Here is a 19,615-nt window from a genome sequence, read left to right as displayed (position 1 = left end):
TGTCCATCACTCCTTTCACACTCTCACGAATCTACCCACCCAGAATTCTTTGATTCTCTGTTCTTATTCCCTCTCTATCCTTCTTGTAACTTCAGAGTATGTCCTGACCCCTCATCTTCACTTTCCTTTCTCCCTTTACAGATAACTCCTCTACAGCAAGACAATTTTTCTGTCTCTCTGTCATATCTTTTAACAATGGAAACAACAACACCTCTTTCAGTGCTGCACCCAACTCTTTTGAGGGGTTCTTGTCTTGTGAGTTATTGGTGACCTCACTATTGCCAGTATCAGGGGGGAAAAAAAGCACTCAGTAGTGACTGTAGAAACCATACAAAAGCAGGCATTAGAGCTAGACACAATCTTCTGTCACACTGGATCCTGTTTAACTGTCCAGCTAAGCCAGCATAGAATTCAAAAGCTAAATGATGATCATGATGATACATATATATTCATATTTGTTTATATATATAAGAAAATATCTATATCTGTCTGTCTGTCACATATGTATAATGATGGAATCTCTTGTTAAAGACAATGTACGAGTGTTCAGTTTTTGCTGAACAACCAGAACAAATGATTTGTTTATAGTGATCAAATGTATGTGCTGTACATTAGATCGCTCGCTCCATCAGCTCGACATTGCCTGAAGAAGTACATGGTGTACCACATGTCAAATATCTAAGTGATCATAATGCAATGTGAGATGAAGTATTTTGATTAAGAACACAACACAGCATCTGGTTCAGGAATTGAAACCACGATCTTGCAATTGCGAGTACAACACCTAGCTTGGTCATGCTCCCCCATTATGTAAAGAGTATATATATATATATGTATGAATACTTTTGTAATGGTTAGGTTTTGTTAGGTACACAATAATATGAAATGGTAGAGTCAGCAGTTGTAACAATAAAAATTTGTTGTTATAATGGCATGTTGTAGGATGTGAAAGATGAACAATGCATGAAGTTTTAAGAAAATATTTATTTACTGTTAAGTTTCAATACCTTGCCTTGACGGGCAGGTTATGATAAATCCAAAAGCATGCAAAGTAAAGTTTGTGTTTGTGTTCTCTTCATTGTTTAGTAGTAATTACAGAGAGATAGAATGATCTTCTAAGAGAGTTGTAGAGTTGTAGGGTTGTGGGATGTTGTCTCACAGTTGCTGACAGTAAACTTCATTTCTCCCTTTGACCAAGGTTCTAGCTGGTCAGCCAGACTTCGTTCTCACTGAGTTGACACCATAGTGGCTAACTTGCTGAGTCGTCGCCGAAGTGACTAACTGATTTTTGCTTGGGGTGTTCTTGCTTTTATAACTATCCAGAAGGATAGACATATCATTGAGAACTATATATTTAGTTGGTGGTCTTGTTATCTCTCTTCTGGTTTTTGGTGAAGTAGAAGAGATTATAAGGGTCAAGTGGTGAAGATATTATTTTGGCCTAGCTAAAGGCATCTGGAAAATGTAAAACTACTCTCACAGAAAAACCATTGTTCCACTGTGGGAAAAGTTCTGTTGCAGTGTTAATTCAAATTTAGCTATGGTGGATCGAATCCACTTGATGACTGCAAGATCCTACACTTTCATCAACATCATTTAATATTTGCTTTCCAGTCTGGCATAGTAGGATGGTTTGAGATGAAAAACATATTCAGTGGAAATCAGAATGTATTTAGAAAAAATTGCTCCACACTGGAACAGATTCTGACATTTAAAAGTGTTATTGAAAGGTCAAAGTGAGATATCCTAATTCAGTATTGCTCTGTATTTGATTCAGTGTACAGGGAAAAGATGGCAGAAATACTAATGGTCTATGGACTTCCTAAAGAGACAGTTGCCTCTGTGATGATGATTTATCAGAACATTTGAGCAAATGTGCACTCACTGAATGGAAGCAGAATTTTTTGTATATTCATGGTGATATCTTTCAGTATTTTAGTTCCATACCTGGTTGTAATATATCTGGATTACGTATTGCATACATCCATTGGTATCAACAAAGATTATGGATTTACACTTAAGAGAGCTAGAAGTAGAAGACATCTTGCAATAAAAATATTGGATGCTGATTATGCAGATGATCTTGTTCTTCCTGCAGACAATATAGAATTTGCAAAGAAACTGTTACATGCACTTGAAATTGCAGCAGCACAAATATGACTATATGTCAATACCAGTAAGACTAAATACATGTGCTATAACAAGACTGGTGATAACTATACTCTGAATGGCACCAGTCAAAGTATGTTTAATTACTTTACCTACCTAGAAAGTAACAGAAAAGAATGTCGAGGTAAGGATAGTAAAAGCATGGAATATCCTAGACAGACTCAGAATTGTATAGAAGTCCTCCCTTCCTGACAGCATAAAGGGGGATTTCTTCAAAGCAGTAATTGAATCAGTGCTTCTCTATGGTTCTTCAGCATAAACACCGAAAAAGATACTGGATATCAGATTGAGGAAAGGAAGACTGTTAAGGAAGATTGAGATATGGCCTCAAAGAGCCATCATCATTAATGTCCACCTTCCATGCTAGCATGGGTAATTGTCACTAAATGTCACTAGGGTGTTAGGAAACACCTTCATTGCTAGAAATAAGAGCTAAACCACTCTAATGCTGTAGTTAACAGACCTAAATGAAAACATATACATTAGCAGGGACCATAATTGTCCAAAAAGTGCTGATTGAGAATTATTAAGACTGACGTTAGTTTCAGCAATTTCCATTGCCTCATCAGTTAAGCTAGTTCATTTGTTCAGCCCTTTCCAGACTAACTTTGCCATTAGTGTTTATGTTTCCGTCATCCAAATTATTGGGTGATTTAGCGATTCTCTAATGTGTATATATAAATTAATATAAACAACAGTTTGTAATGTTTCACCAGAAAGAATTATAATTGTCACTATGTGTGACTAGTTTGTTAAGAAACTCCTACATTGCTAGAAATAAGTGCTAAACTACTCTAATGCTGTCATTAATGCACATGAATGAAGACATATACACTAACAGGGACCATAAGCATCTGAAAAGTGCTGATTGTCAGTTTCAGCAATTTCTGTTGCCTCATCAATTTAACCAAGAAGTAAGATGGAGAGGAAGTTTTGCTAGGTTCCTCACAGGCAAACAACATAGGTGTAAGATTTTCTGAGTTGGGAACAGTGACAGGGTCGGGAGCGTGGGTATACTTCTTGCAGAGAAATGGGTTTATAAGGTAATCAAGGTAATCAGAGTCTGTGATAGAATACTTAAGCTTAGATTAGTGCTGCAACATGGATTAGCAACCATTATCTTGGCTTATGCCCCTCAGCCAGTGCTACCGGATGAACAAAAAGACTGATTTTATGACACCCTCTTGCAGACTACCTCGTCGATGAATGACTGGGACCTTCTCTTTGTGGCTGACAACTTCAATGGGCATGTTGGACAGCATGCAGGGGGCTTCCATGGTGGCTATGGTTTTGGTTCCTGCAGTGAGGAGGGAACCAGGCTGCTGGAGTTCTGTGATGCAAATGATCTTATGGTTTGTAATACTAACTTCAGGAAACCTGCCAGTCACTTATTCACCTACTGGTCTGGTGGACACACTTGTCAAATTGACTACATCCTCACCAGCAAACAAGATGGCTACTTATAAATTCCCAAACCTTTCCACGTGAAGAATGCATCCCGCAATGTAGATAAGTAGTTAGCAGCTTCAGGATCAGGGCTAAATGGATGCCCAGAAGACGACCAGCATGGAAAAGAAGGATCTACAAGCTTAAGGATCCTGTGAATGGACAGAGATTTAGAGACATATTACTCAAAGCTTTTGACAAAATAGAGGAGGGTATTGCATCACATGATGTGGAAGACAGCTGGAGGTTCCTCCGGGACAACCAGTTGAGGGCTACAGACCAGATCTGTCGATGGTGCAAAGTCCCCTTTTGACCCAAGGCAACGTGGTGATGGAACAATGTAGCTGACAGGGCCATTAATGGAAAGAAACAGGCATGGAAGGACTGGAATAACAGTGGTAGCAGGGAATCGTATCAGATTGCCAGAAGGGAAGCTAGGAGACAGGTTTACTTTGCCAGAGGGGAAGCAGATGAGAAAATATTTGCCAATGTTCTGCATCATGAGGACCAAAGACTTGAAGTGTTTCATGTTGCAAGACAGTGTGTGAGAGAGAATCGTGATGTCATAGGAGAGAAATGTGTCTCCTATGATTGCTCACTTGCATTTAGTGAGGCTGCAAAGGGAGAGACTTGGTGATGCCACTATGAAAGGTTGCTAAATGAAGAGAATGAATGGGAGAAAGATAGTCTGCTGAATGTCAACCCAACAAAGGGACCAGCTATCTGAATTGACTGTACCTTGGTAGATAAAGCAATTAAGGGTATAAAGACAGGGAAATTCCCCAACCCATCAGGAATCACTGTAGAGATGCTTAAAATATCTGGTGGTATCGGCTATAGTCTAGTCACCCGTATAGTCAATCAGGTAATACATGAAGGAGTCATACCCAATGACTGGTGTAGCAGCACCATAGTCAACTGCTACAAAGTTAAAGGTGATGCATTAGATATGGATAATTACAGAGGTATCAAGTTGTTGGATCAGGTAATGAATGTCATGGAGAGGATCATAGCCTAATTAATTAGGGAGAGAGTTAGTTTAGATGAGATGCAGTTTGGGTTTGTGCCAGAGAAAAGCACCACTGATGCTATATTTCTGGTAAGACAGCTGCAGGAGAAATACCTAGCCAAAGATAAACCCCTGTACCTGGCTTTCTATTGACATGGAGAAAGCCTTTGACAGGGTCCCCGATCCCTTATTTGGTGGTCAATGTGGAAAATAGGGATAGATGAATGGTTAGTGAGAGCTGTACAAGCCATGTACAGGATGCTGTTAGTAAGGTAAGGGTTGGCAACCAGTACAGTGAAGAATTCCAGTAGAGTAGGGGTTCCCCAAGGATCAGTCTTCAGCTCCCTCTTATTCATCATAGTCCTCCAGGCAATAACAGATGAATTCAAGACAGGATACCCCTGGGAGCTTCTCTATACTGATGACCTTGCTCTAATAGCTGAGTCACTGTCAGAACTAGAGGAAAAGTTTCAGGTGTGGAAGCAAGGTCTAGAATCGAAGGGCCTTAGAGTCAGTCTAACAAAAAACCAAAGTCTTAATAAGTAGAAAAGCAGACAAACCACAAATCCCTTCAGGTAGATGGCCCTGCTCGATTTGTAGAAAAGACGTAGGTATAAACTCCACAAGATGTACTTGGTGTAAGCTATGGACACATAAGAGGTGCAGCAATATGAAAGGAAGGCTAAGTGGAAGATAGTTTTTGTATGTGGCAAATGCTGGGGGAGGAGGGGCAATAAACACTGAAAATGTGCAGAAAACAGCTTCTGTCACATGCCAGAGGGAAAGACTAGTAGTTGATAGCTTCCATTACCTAGGTGACCAAGTCAGTATCAGGGGTAGATGCTCTGAGAGTGTAGCTGCTAGAATAAGAATAGCCTGGGCAAAGTTCAGAGAGCTCCTACCTCTGCTGGTGTCAAAGGGCCTCTCACTCAGAGTAAAAGATAGACTGTATAACACGTGTGTGCGAACAGCAGTGAAACATAGGCTGTGACTGCTGAGGACCTGTGTAAGCGTGGAAGAAATGAAGCCAGTATGCTCCACTGGATGTGTAATGTCAGTGTGCATACATAACAATGTAACACCCTGAGAGAAAAGTTGGAGATCAGAAGCATCAAATGTGGTGTGTAAGAGAGGTGACTGCGCTGGTATGGTCATGCGTTATGTATGGATGAGGACAGCTGTGTGAAAATGTGTCACACCCTAGCAGTAGAGGTAACCTGTGGAAGAGGTAGACCCATGAAGACCTGGGACAAGGTTGTGAAGCACGACCTTTGAACGTTGGGCCTCACGGAGGTGATGACGAGTGACCGAGACTATTGGACATATGTTGTGCTGGAGAAAACCTGGCAAGCCAAGTGAAACAGTAACCATGGCCTATGCCAATGCAGCATAACCGGCCCATAAGAGTACCCTTCAATACTGGGCAACAAAATGTGCTTGTGAAGACCTGTTGTGTCAAGGGAAGTCATTGTCATGGCTGATGCCAGTACATTCTGACTGGCACCTGTGCTGGTGGCACGTTAAAAGCACCATTCGAGCATGGTCATTGCCAGTGCTGCCTGACTGGTTCCCTGGCGGTGGCACGTAAAAAGCACTTTGAGTGTGATCGTTGCCAGTGCTGCCTGACTGGCTCCCTGCTGGTGGTACATAAAAAGCACCATTCAAGTGTAGTCGATGCCATTACTGCCTGACTGACCCATGTGCTGGTGGTACATAAAAAGCACCCACTACACACTCGGAGTGGTTGGCGTTAGTAAGGGCATTTAACTGTTGATACTTTGCCAGATCAGATTGCAGCCTGGTACAACCTTCTGGCTTGCCAGTCCTCCGTCAAACCGTCCGACTCATGCCAGCATGGAAAGTGAACGTTAAACAACGATAATGATAATTGTTTGGCTCTTTGTATTAATTTTATATATATGCATTAGTGAATCGCTAAATCATCCAATAATTTGGATGATAAAAACATAAATACTAATGGTGAATTGAGTCTGGAAAGAGCTGAACAAGTGAGAAGGGAAGAAAACAAGAATGAGCAATAGAAGAGATAACTGGTAGCACAGAGAATGGTGTATATTTTTTCATTCATGTCTGTTAACTCCAGCATCAGAGCAGTTTAGCTCTGATTTCTAGCAATGTAGATGTTTCGGTGCATAAAAGCAGCCATGTTTATATTGTTGATAGGTGAGAACTGCCAGTCATGGTTCCTGGAACCAACAGATCCTATTGTTTTTGCCCTGTCTTGGTCTTCTCAATGACAGACATCCAGTAGCGACATATCAGCCAAAGCTCCTGTCAATGATATATAGAATATCAGTGTCTATTCAGGCACTGGTGTTGAAAATAGTTGGGAATTTCTATAAAATATCTTGCCTAGGCATGTGGCTGGAGTAAAATCCCAAACCAGAAGTAATGCAGTGGTAGAATGATAAGATTGATAAGGCAATAGAGGTTAAGAGACAAACTTGGAAAACCAAGAAGGTTTACTAAATCGCTAGAAAAGCAGTTAGAACAGGTATACTCAGGTAAGGGTGAGACAGAATATATGAGATTTGCTTTTGCCCTACAATATAAGAATCAGAGACATGAAGTGTTCAGGATTGTGAGATAGTATGTAAGAGAGAACTGAGATGTCATTTGAGAAAAGTGCATTTGGGATGATGAAAGCATAGTCACCATTGATATAGAAGACAAGAATGTTTAATGGGAGTGTTATTACAAAAGACTACTGAACATGGAGAATGCATGGGATAAAAAGGGTATACCTCATGCTGACTCTTCACAGGGATCAGCAATCCAAGTTGGCAGTACCATAGTAATTAAAGTGATCAAGAAGAGGAAGACATGGCATGAGTCCATCAGGAATAGTTGCAGAGATGCTTAAAATATCTGGTTATGAAGGTTACAAAGACAATCCAAGCACAATTCACGTGTGACAGAGTAGACCTAGAATCAAGAGGTCTCAAGGTAAACCTAGCAAACACAAAGGTTTTAGTAAGTAAGAAAGAGGATGATCCCTCTTACCTTCTAGGAAATGGCCTTGTTGGATATACAGAAAAGGAATGAACTCCATATGCCATACCCAATGTAAGCTATGAGCATGAAAGCGATGTAGCAGGATTACAGGCAGAGTATGACAGAATATGAGCTTTGAATGTGATTGGTGTACTGGAGTAGTATGTACTACGAGTGCTCTAGAAGTGGACTCTCTTGAATTCCCAGTTGGCTCACTGGAAGTGGTTGATAGCTTTTGTTACCTAGGAGACGTAATTAGCATTGGAGGTGGTTGCTCTGAAAGTATAGTAATAACCTAAATAAGAAGGGATTAAAAAGTACAAGAAGCTACTACCACAGCTGTCAGCAATGATATTGTAGTGAAACTTCTCTCTCGGGCATTCAATCATAAATGATAACGAAGTTGCTAACATCTAGTCTTCGGCTGCCTTGGACCCTTCTGTCCATCATCCTGATTGGTTCTTATTTTTGTGCGGCAATTGTCCCCATGTTCTGCTTGCTAAGGGGGCATTACATCCAATCGTGGCTTTGGGATAAAGTCACGTGAGTTAGAGTTTTACTGGGTTTCCGCTGAACCCCTTTTCGCCTATAAATAAGCCCGATCCAACGACGGCAATTGTCTTCGATTTCAGATCTCTCACAGGTCTGGTCGTTGACCACAAATATACAGAACACAGCTACAGCCAGTTCCAGCGCCGACGTCTTCACCACCAATGTACTGTCTACCATTGTCGTCGCCAGCAACACCAACATCAACAAGCGCGGTTTTATCTTCACTGTATGAGTGGAGTTTCCACTCACGATCAACAGTCAGAACTAACCAGCGAGAATATTCCGTATCAGGTAACACAGGTCGCAGCATTCAACGCTCAATACACATAGTGTGATACTACAGCTCTGCTCCTTGACCACAACTTCCTGCGTATGAACATTCTATCTCCTTGTGTAACTTTAATACGAACTGGTTTTTCTCTATAGGCACTCTTTCTATGTTCTGTGTTACTCTCACTCACACACACCCTTGTACACTCACATATTGTACACACACTTGCATATACGACTGTCCGTCAGTTCACATTGTTGTATGCTTTCTCTTGTACACAAAGGCCTGATTTATCTACTGTGTTAATTTTATATGTCGCATGCACGCACACACAGACACAAACACTTTCACTTTGTTAATAAATTTATTCTCATTATATATCTCACGGTTGAGTTGTCCTAAGTTCTTATTACTGGCACTATGGCTCGTATTCTCTTACGAGGAGCCTTCTTCTATTATATATATCTTTATTTTTGTGTTCGACCGTGCGACGTGGTAAAAAGGAGCCTTTTCCCGTCTACGTCGCCATCTCCTTTGGTTCGCACGGTCGAAGTATTACAAACTGGTGATTCTGTTCATGCAGCCCGACGTGATTCTGTTCACATAGCTTCGCTTAAATGGTGACTAAGTGCCAGCGATAGGACCAACCGTTCTTTCAGTATTTTCACTACAATATTTTTCCTTAGAGTGAAGGACAGGTTGTATGACACTTGTGTTAGAACTGTAATGATGTATAGTAATGAGGCATGGACCATGAATGCAGAGAATTTTAGAAGACTGAAAATAAGTGAGACAAGCATGTTCTGTTGGATGTAATATAACAGCATAAATGAAATAATACAAATGATCTGAAAGAAAAATCATGTGTATGGATGAGGACAGCTGTATAAAGAAGTATAGATCACTGAAAGTTGAATAAAGTTTTCAGACAAAAAGATGCAGGAAAACTTGAAATAAGTAGTGAAGGACGATCTCAGCTTAAGTTTCATGAAAAATATGACAAAGGATTGAGTTAATTGGGGAATCACTATGCTTGAGAATAGCCAACCATCACAACAAAAATGAGGTCCTAAAAGCATTTCGTTTATGCCTGTACATGCTGGGCCCTGCTCCTGCACTCATTCTGCTCTGTCAAGCATTCCCTGCATCTCATCTCCCTAACACCCTTCTCTCCATCATCCTTCTATCAATGGCACTACATGGCTACTGTAATCTCTTGAGAACAGAATTAGCACATATCACCTCCCACCATTCTTAGTGCTACCAGTTATCTCTTGCATTGTTCATTCTTGTTTTCTCCCCTTCTCATATTATTTTCCATGATCGTATTTCTGTCTTCACTTACCTCTATCTCTCCTCTGCAATACCTCATCTTTAACATCTCTCATACTTACTATCATTCTCACTTCCCTCTCATATTCATGATGCCCCACTCACTATAGCCAGCCTTATGTCTACATCTCCCTCTCTACCATGCCTATACCTTGTACATCATCTGCTCTACTTTCTGATCAGTCCTCCTTTGGGAGTCACTGCTATCTCAATTCTGGTATTTCTCATCAATTGCATCACACCCTACATTCACCTCTTTCCCCATCTCTAACCATCTGTTACTCTCCATTCACACTCTTGTGAACATATTCCTCTCTCTCCTCATTGATTCACTGCCCATATTTTGTCTTCTGCTTACTTGCTTGTATTGTAATAGTTCACTCTCGTACCTCATCATTATCATCCTTATCTTCCTTGTAGTTACTCTCACCCACCCTCATTTAATGCAGGGTAACTATGTATGTCCTCTCTGGCAATTTAGCCTTCCAACACCTGGCATAAGGCCACCACTTCCCCATCCCATACTCTCACCACTTAATTGAAGAGGCCTTTTCCTGTTCTCTCCCTGACTTGCAAGTGACTTGCTGACCTTACCAATGTTGGTGCCATGAAGAAAAGCACCCAATCCACTCTGTGAAGTGGTTAGCATTGGAAAGGGCTGCCATAGCAGATAGTGGAGCTTGGCCCAGTCTTCTGGCTTCTTGTTTAATGTCAAACCATGCAGCACATGCTAGGAGGAAAAGTGTGTGTGTGTGGGGGGGAACGATTATGATGATGATGATGATGATGGAATGAAACATTTGGAGCCTGAGAAGAAAAGAAGTCGTCATCATTAGCAAGGCCAAAACAATGTATTAACAAGAGAACTGAGCTGCATGCAGCTGATTGATTATTGTACCAATGCTGTCACACTCATGCAAAGCAACCTACCATGTATGAACATAGATATATGAATTACAGAACAGAAAAGCTAGCTTACAACTTCAAATCTCAAAAGATTTTCTGATGAAGAGGTCTTAACCCAGAAATATCAAAATACAAAATAAAAATCTAAACTATTGATTTATTTTATATTTTATAACTCACAACATTGTTTGTGATTAAAAACAGGTAATATGCATACACATGTGCATGTGTGTGCATGCACACACACACATGCACAAGCACGCGCGCGCATGCACACACACACAGACACACACACACACACACACACACACACACACACACACACACACACACACACACACACACACACACACACACACACACACACACACACACACACACACACACACACACACACACACAGAGGATATGTGAGAGGTATCTAAGAACATATTTGAAAACTTAATAAAACAACTCTAATCCAGTAAAAACCATAGATATTTAAATAAAAATTTCTGCACATGATCTTCATAAGTTTCTTTAGATTATAATCTGAATCCAGCTTCTGCTTTGTTGACTGCTCCAGTGCACGGTCAACATGCCTGCATTTTAATGTTCCTTATTAATTTTGGACATCAACTAGACAATGGCAGCCTTCATTGAAGCAACAGTATTATGAAGATGGATATCAGTGTCTCTTTCAATGTCTGTTTTTATGCTGGCATGGGTTGGATGATTTGACAAGAGTTGGCAAGCCGGAGAGCTGCCTTGGCTCCATTTGTCTGTTCTGGCATGATATCTATTGCTGGATGCCCTTCCTAATGCCAGCCACTTTTATATGCTTCTATATGGCACCAGCACATAGGACTGGCACAGACGCTTCTACATACCACCGGCACAAGTGCTTTTATGTGACACTGGCAATGGTGCTTTTACATAACATTGGCATGGGCACTTTTACCTGGCAACACCAAGGGTACTTTTATGTGAAACTAGCACCCAGAAGCCTGCAATACTAGGATTTCTTGGCTGAGAGAGGGATGCAGAAGATATGCCTGTAGGCATGGACTGCCTCAATTTTACTTAGCTTAGCATGTTTTCTCAAGCAAAGCAAACACTTAGAAGTCTTGGTTACCTGTCATCTCCTCTTTGAGGCCCAACATCTGAAGATTCTTTCTCACCACTTCATCCACATTTTCCTGGATCTGCCCCTTCCACATGTTCTCTCCGTAATTAGAGATCTTCGCTTCTTGATGCAGCTTTCCTCATCCATTGCTCCAAATGTAGTAGTCCATGAGATTTAAATCTGGCATGTTTGGAGGCCACAAGTTTGGTGTTACATGATTGTAAAGATTGTCTGACATTCATTCTTGGGTTATATGAATTTGAAAGAAAGTGCCGAGTCTGTTGAAGCACATATAGCCTTCCATTGCATACTTAATCCATCTAGGATTTAACAGATCTGTCTCCAGCAGCTCAATATATACAGTAGTATTAACTCTAAAATCCTGTCAAAAGATGTGAGGTGTTATGACATGACATTCACCACTAACCATTGCTAAATTCATCACAATTGCTGAAAACTTGGTGTGCATCATTCAATGAAAACAGAAGGATCTGCACTTAACCATCAGGAATTTCTCCTGTTAGACTTTTGGCTGTGGATGAAGATTTTTCCATCAGAGAAGAACCAAAGCATGCCATATTTGTAAGGATTTAAACCTTGTTAAGTAACCACTTGGCAAGGATCAAAAGATTTTTCTGTGTCTTTGCAGATACCAGTTGGCCTCTCCTCAGCACTTGTATTGAATGTCCTCATGCACCAGTTTTGATAGTCTGTTCTGACACCTAAAGGTTTTTGGCAATAGCCCTCATAGATATTTTGAGATCATCATCAATAATGTTTTGAACCCATTGGATGAATTGCAGTGTCGTTATAATGTAAAAATGTTTAGAATGCCTTTCTCTCTTTGATACGTTTGAAACATCCCTGCCAGAGTCTTCCATTTCTATCTGAACTTTGTGTGCAAAAGATCTTAAAACATGTAGAAAGCTGGTGGTTTCTACATTGATGTGTTCCACATATATCACAGCAATAACTGCATGTCTTTTCATTTTTTGTGTCAGCACTTTATCTACCATGGGTAACCTGAAAGAAATAAAATCCTTTTAATTGGTTTAAGAGAATAATAAACTGATAATTATTTAGTGTCCTGAAATACTCCTCACACCCTTTGCATATTAGGCTGGTAAGGAAACTCTGTTACATTTGAAGATAGAAAAGAAGTAAATTATTCTTTGGTTTTAATTGATATTTTTTATCAAGATAGTATATTCTCTCATTTTTGATAACATGATTCCAATCATTTGGAAAATTGTGGATCCCTTGGGTGAAAACTTTTTAAGTTTCATTTTTAAGTTGATCACAATTGATAGATATTTATAGATTGTTTTCATTCTAATAAATGTTGCAATGATCTGAAAAGATAATAGATGGAACAAGATTAGTAAAGTAAGGATGGTGAGGTAAAACTTCCGTATTTAAGGCATTAATCCTTTCATGAATGACTTCAGTAGCATGTGATTTTGTGTTATGTTGGAGCAACACCCCTGTACGATTGATTAACGAAGGATGCCTTTTCTGCAATTTTTTTTCTTTTTTTGTGCAACGCTTCCACTTGATAACAGTATTTCTCTGCATTAATTGATTCATTTTAGTTTAACACTTCATAATATAAGACATCCTTCATACCCAACCAAACAGAGCACAACATTTTTAGCTGTTGTAAATGTTTGAGGATGGATTCTCTTGTTTTGTTGGTTATTAACCATTGTCATTTTTGTTGGATATAATTATAGAAAACCAACTTTTCATCACTTGTGATGATTTTACCCAGGAAAGGTTTTGTAGCTAGTCTACTCTTCAATAATGAGCAAAGAGCAACATTTTGATTAAGCTGAGAAGCAGTCAAGTGATGAGGCACCCATTAGCCAAATTTAGATACTTTTCTTAGTCCATTGAAAGTGTTTTGTGATCAAAATGTGACTTCAGTTGAACTGTTTTGCCAATTTTCATGTAGTCACCCTTGGATTTTCCTCAACTATGGTTTCCAGAAGCTCAATATTGACAGAACATGGCCATGCAGATCAAGGAAATCTGCGAGAGAAATATTTTCTGAGTAAAACTGGCCAAACCATCATTGGCATGCCCAGACACTTAAAGCTTTGTTTTCAAAGACAGAATGAATATTTCTTGTTTCCATTGCTTCTTTTGAATTCATGCAATATGCAGTGTTTGATATGGGTCTGATCTAACTAATTTTAAAAGGATAAAAAAAATCATACAAATTTAACCACTATATTATAAAGTAATCTGTGAAGAATAAAGCATTAAAGTATAAAAGTTAATGTTTATTTAACAATAAGTATTGAAAAAGTACCCTGAAGTGATTGTGTTAAAAATGTTACAGGACCTTCTTTTTGACCTAATGTTTATATATGTATTGCTTTCATAGCAAAGGCATTTGTACTAGGGGAATTGTTTTCTGAAATATGTCATCTTTATCATAGAATGAATTAATATGGAAACTAGTGAAAAAAAAAAATATTTGCTGAATTATGTTTTCTTAATATTTTGCTTTTTTTGCAGAATTTTCCGGTAAACAAAATAATACCAAATTTGAAGATAACAGCTTCTGATGCTGATGAAAATCCCACTCTAAGATATTCTTTGATAGTAAGGAAACTTTTATTTTTTGCTTTAAACCCACAAGTCATTCAATGTATTTTAACATGAAAGTAACTAAATTAATCCAACCTGTATTTTAGGCAGTTTCACTTTCCCAAGATGATTCTTAATACAATTTACTGAGACCAAGTTTATAGGTTACTGCTTGATACATAGCCTTCATAACTGATATGTAATCATAAGAAGTGCTTCATGCTTGTGTCTAGTCTAAGTTGATCTCAATGGTTTAAGTCTACTTAACAGTAAATAGTTACCATGGACACGGAGATATGGGTTGCGTTATTTACTGATGTAAACTGATGATTTTGTTTGTTGTCTGCAGTTCTGAGTTAATCTCTTCTGGTTAGCAGGCTATTTTAAATACAATGGAACTTAATCCTGAAAGAGATTTAGCTTTTACCTACATAATGTTATAGAAACAACAATGGAACATTTGCTCTGTGGAGCCTTGAACTACAAAAATGAATGGGAATAATTTGCTCGGCCAAATTTTGATACACCTATCTCTGTCCCTCTATACTTTTTATCACTCAAATGGCACAAAACTTCACCCAATGAATACTGCTTCTCCCAGCTGAGGGGTTTTAGCTTGCAAAGTACATGGTGACCCTGTTGGTGATAGTGACATGTAAAAAGCCCCAGTGCTAGTGCCATGTAAATAGCACTGGTCCTGGTACCATGTAAAAAGCACCCAGTATGCTCTGTAATATGGTTGGCATTGGGAAGGGCATACAGCTATAGAAGTCATGTCAAAATAGACAATGGAACCTGGTGCAGCTCCTGGTCATGTCAGCTCCTGTCAAACTATCAAACCCATGCCAACATGGAAAACAGACTTTGAATGATGATGATGATGATATCTATGTATATGGTTCATGTGTGTGTGTGTGTGTCTATGCACACATATAATTAGCTGTAAAGTCACAAGAGAGACTGAAGGGTGAAGAGTTTAGTGCATGTCATATATCAGATTAACTTAAAAATCATGAATCCACTCTTTATACAGGGATGAATTACAATTTCTTTTGGAATGATTGATCAAAAATTGTTTTATACTTTACATTTAGACACATGCACACACTTCTATCACTTTTTCTTGCCATTCCTTGTACCTCACTAATTTTCTAATAACTTCCTTTCTTGTACAATTGTTACTTTTTCTTTTTCCATTTTTTCTCATTTCATCTCTTACTTCTGTACCAACACCATATCACACCAATACCCTTACACAAACTATTCACATTCCTCCTGCCTTCTTTTTACCCCTCACACTTGCACCCACTGCTACCTCCTCACTTCTATATTTTACTTGCTCACAATATAATTATTCATGCACACTAACCACCCACACATCTCCACCATCCCATGCCATTACATCCAACACTTATATTTTGCCAATATAAGAAATTATTATTATAATTTTTTGATTGATAACTAGACCTTTTGGGTTACTTGTCAAATTTCTGGCAACAACATGTTACAAAAGCTGTCATGAAGGTTTCTCAAAGTTTTCTTTCAATTTTATTTAGGCCTTATAAAGTAATAACAGATTTAGTTTTGTCTTATTAAGTAAGATGTTGCAGCAAATAATATTCATAACTGTCTGAAAACCAACTCCTTTAATGCATACCTCTGAGTTTCATTGTCTTAAAATATCTTATAATCTTAAAAAACATCTTTTGTATTATTTCTGTTATTCACTATTCTTATAAATGTTTATTTGTTTCAATTTCAGCCTGCTGGCCAAGTGAGTTTAATTTTGATTTGATATTTATTCTAATGTCTTCCATGATGGTATCCATAATGGTATCAAATATGCTCTTAGAATCTACTTGAAATCAGCTCTATGGGGAAATATCAAATATATATTTATATCTTTTGTTGAAATGTGATTGTAACAACCAAGATGTGGACACTAGTTAGAATAATTTACTTAGCGAGGTAATGTTAAATTAATGACCGTAGATTTGTTTGGATTAAAGGTGAAAGAGAGTGTTGAGGAAATTAAAACAAACTTGAATATTATCTTTTGAAATAACCATCAGGTATTATTGCATTAGCAAAACTCAACATGTTTTTGTTGTTGTTACCTGGTTATAATTGCTGATCATATTTCTATTGCTGTTACTATCTTTAAAATTTCAACCTCAAAAATGACTTCTTGTTGCTTTGTATTCTGTATGTAAAATATTTTCCTTTTCTAAAAGTATATAATAATAATAATAATAATAATAATACATGCTTAATTATAGACCCATCATGTTTACTAATCAGCCCGTCATGCCCGTTTGATTCCAGGATTGTAAAGAAAGATAAAATACAATCTCTCAAAATTGGAAATAGGAAGAATTTGGAGCATGAGAATAGTAAGGGTCATGCCTATAATAATTGTTGTATTGAGGACATTAAGCAAAGATATAGACAAATGGCTGAAGGAGATTGGAATAGAATGCCCTCTAGAGTTCCAACAGAAAGTTTATCTCTCAGGGACAGCAAAGATTATTAGGAGGGTTCTAAGCACTTAAATGACTGCTGGAAAATTGTAGATACTTAGAGTTACAGGTACTAACCTGCTATTCACATAAATCCAACCAAGGATAAGATTGAACCTGAGCCAAATCAAAATAATAAATAAAAGATGAGCTACAGCAAATATTCTACTCAATACCACAGATCTTCTTGTCAATTGGCTCACCTTAATCAGTTGAGCATGCCCCTTAGTGGCTGGTGATATGTACATCTCTGATCACTAGCAGAAGTAGTGGAGGAGCATCATAGCAATGTGCTGAAAGGAATTTTTTGGGGTTTGAATAATTCACCTCTGGAAACATGGATGTTTCATTCAACATCCTTAAACAACCTCTATTCAGGGACCATTTGAGTAGGATGGGCTACTCGACTTGATGAAAATTCTAACTGGGCCCCACCTGCAAGGTCATGTACTGTTTATTTTGATATGATATCACCATGTTGTGTACATATGGTTGTGATGCATGTGCCTGGTTTACCCTTATCAATTGGGTAGTCATGATGGGTATACTGGGCTTCGTATATTTTACCCCTGTGTCACTTTGGTGGCATGCACTGCTCCCTCACTCAATAATAATAACAACAACAACAGCGACAATAATGATTATAATAATAATAATAATAATAATAACATACAGGTCAATATGCTGCTCATACAACCTTCCTCACAAAAATAATTGATAGTAACACAAACCACCACAAGTTGTTCAGAATGCAGTGGTTACCATTCTTTGGAACTTCATTGTTCACACTGAACAGGAAATACAGGCAAACCCACTAGCTCTTATTGTGAAAAATCATATTGAAAGGATATGTCTGATTGGTGCTGCAGCCCCAGCTGACTAAAATGCATCTCTGAAACTTTTTGAGAAATTGAGCAAATATAAGGACCTAGAAACTGAAATCAGAAGTATGTGGCAACTCTAAGCAACAACTTTACTTACTATTATTGGAGCACTTAGAATGATTCATCATCATCATCAACATTGAATGCCCGTTTTCCATGCTGGGAAGGGTTAGATCGCATGACTAGAAACTGCTCCAGATTCCATAGTCTGTATTGGCTTGGTTTCTATGGTTGGAGGCCCCTCCTAATACCAACCACTACACAGAGTGTACTGGGTGTTTTTTATGTGACACCAGTACCCACACCAAAGCTTTTTATGTGGCATGTTGGTTTTAGGATCTTAGTTCAGTTGTGGTAGGTGGGGCGTCTTGAGTACTGCAATGCACCACATATCTTAGTCCTCTTTTATCTCCTTTGTACGATTCAGCATTTTGAGATTAGCCTTCAATACTTCATCCTGTCTCTTCCTGGGTCTCCCTCTTCCACAGCTTCATTCCACTTTAAGTGATTGCAAGCAGAGCAAGCAAATATGTAGACCAAATTCCTGACAGTCTCAAGATAAGGGAATTGCAGAAGATCATACTTATGAGCACATCATATATTCTACATAAATTCCTCTCCATGTAAATGCAACTGACTCATTCATTGTTTTTCTCTCCCATAATCATTAGTGTTTTCAATTGCATGGCACCTCACCTTAATTTTTGCAAAGGGGTGGCGTTCTGATGGTGAGGTGAAAGAAAGGGGAGAGGGAGAAAGAGGGGGAGAGAGATGATGGTGGTAGTGATTGGATACTGAAAAGTGTATTTTTTTTTAGTTGAACTGAGTTTTTTTATATCACCTACCACTTAACGCATGCACATAAGTACAATTCCATGAAGTATTCATGCTTATTTATGTGACAGATATATGCAATTTAACTAAAGGTTGTATCATATGTACGGGATATTTTTTTTTATTTATAAGGAAAATGGTAAAATAAGAGTGAATATTTATTTTATGAGTACTGTGTATTAAATCTATAAAATTGTGCATAAAGTATATAAATTGTATATATACAATTGTATATAAAAAGTGCATTAAATTATCATCGTATTCCAATTTCTTTCACTTTTCAATGAGTAGCTGATGTGCAACTGTCTTTTGATACAGACACAACACAGGCTACGCTTTCAGGATTTTTAAATAAAGTTTTCAGAAATAACGCAATAGATTTACCATTAATCCCATGAAATATTGACTGGTCCTGCTAGTAGTTACAATGTTCTCAACCAGATGCTAAATGATTTGGCAAGAGTAGACAGAACATAATGATTTGTATTTAGAATATGTCACTCAAACTATGACATAAAAATATTATATTTACCATGAATACAGGCATGTAGAAGACTATTAGAAGATGTCAAATGCAAGACTACAAAATTATTTAAGAATGAAAGGAGACTAGAACAAGGGGCTACAAAAGATGAACAAAAACAAAAGCAAAACTACAAAATGGAGGCTGAAATAACCTTCAGTTGTTAGGAAGAAAGAAAAATAACAGGTATTGTGGAAACAAAAAGTTCAAAATGAAGATAGAGAACTAGCATGATAAAATGATGCAAAGGAAAAACACTACATGGCCAATACCTGAAAAGGCTGAAGAGGGGAAATATATATATATATATATATATATATATATATATATATGTGTATGTATGTATGTATGTATTTGTAGACTGGCACCCATGCCAATGTCTTCATTGAACACTAAACTCAGCTTGCGAAGACCTGTTGGGGCAAGCGAAAGCGAAATCGTGATGGCACCTGTAC

The 19,615-nt window shown here is 38.2% G+C and overlaps 1 protein-coding gene across 9 annotated transcripts in view; it reads left to right on the top strand.

The window, feature by feature from the left end:
* Positions 1-19,615, top strand: part of LOC106877917 (cadherin-87A) — a 222,610-nt gene that overhangs the window by 66,347 nt on the left and 136,648 nt on the right. For 5 of the 9 annotated variants that reach the window (XR_016240751.1, XR_016240750.1, XM_089347726.1 and 2 more), the window contains exon 7: positions 14,329-14,415. Coding sequence is in view for 6 of the 9 variants with exons in the window: in XM_089347726.1 (XP_089203852.1) it covers positions 14,329-14,415 (87 nt within the window). In the remaining 3 variants the exon portion in view is untranslated. Of the gene's footprint in view, positions 1-14,328; positions 14,416-16,162; positions 16,369-19,615 lie in introns of all 9 variants that reach the window. The other 4 variants (XM_089347725.1, XM_089347721.1, XM_089347723.1 and 1 more) reach the window with 2 other exon arrangements.

This window comes from Octopus bimaculoides, chromosome 2, assembly GCF_046866305.1.
Source record: "Octopus bimaculoides isolate indiv1 chromosome 2, ASM4686630v1, whole genome shotgun sequence".
Lineage (NCBI taxonomy): Eukaryota > Metazoa > Mollusca > Cephalopoda > Octopoda > Octopodidae > Octopus > Octopus bimaculoides.
The sequence above is the reverse complement of the archived record's forward strand: the minus strand, read 5'-3'. Positions and strand labels throughout refer to the sequence as shown.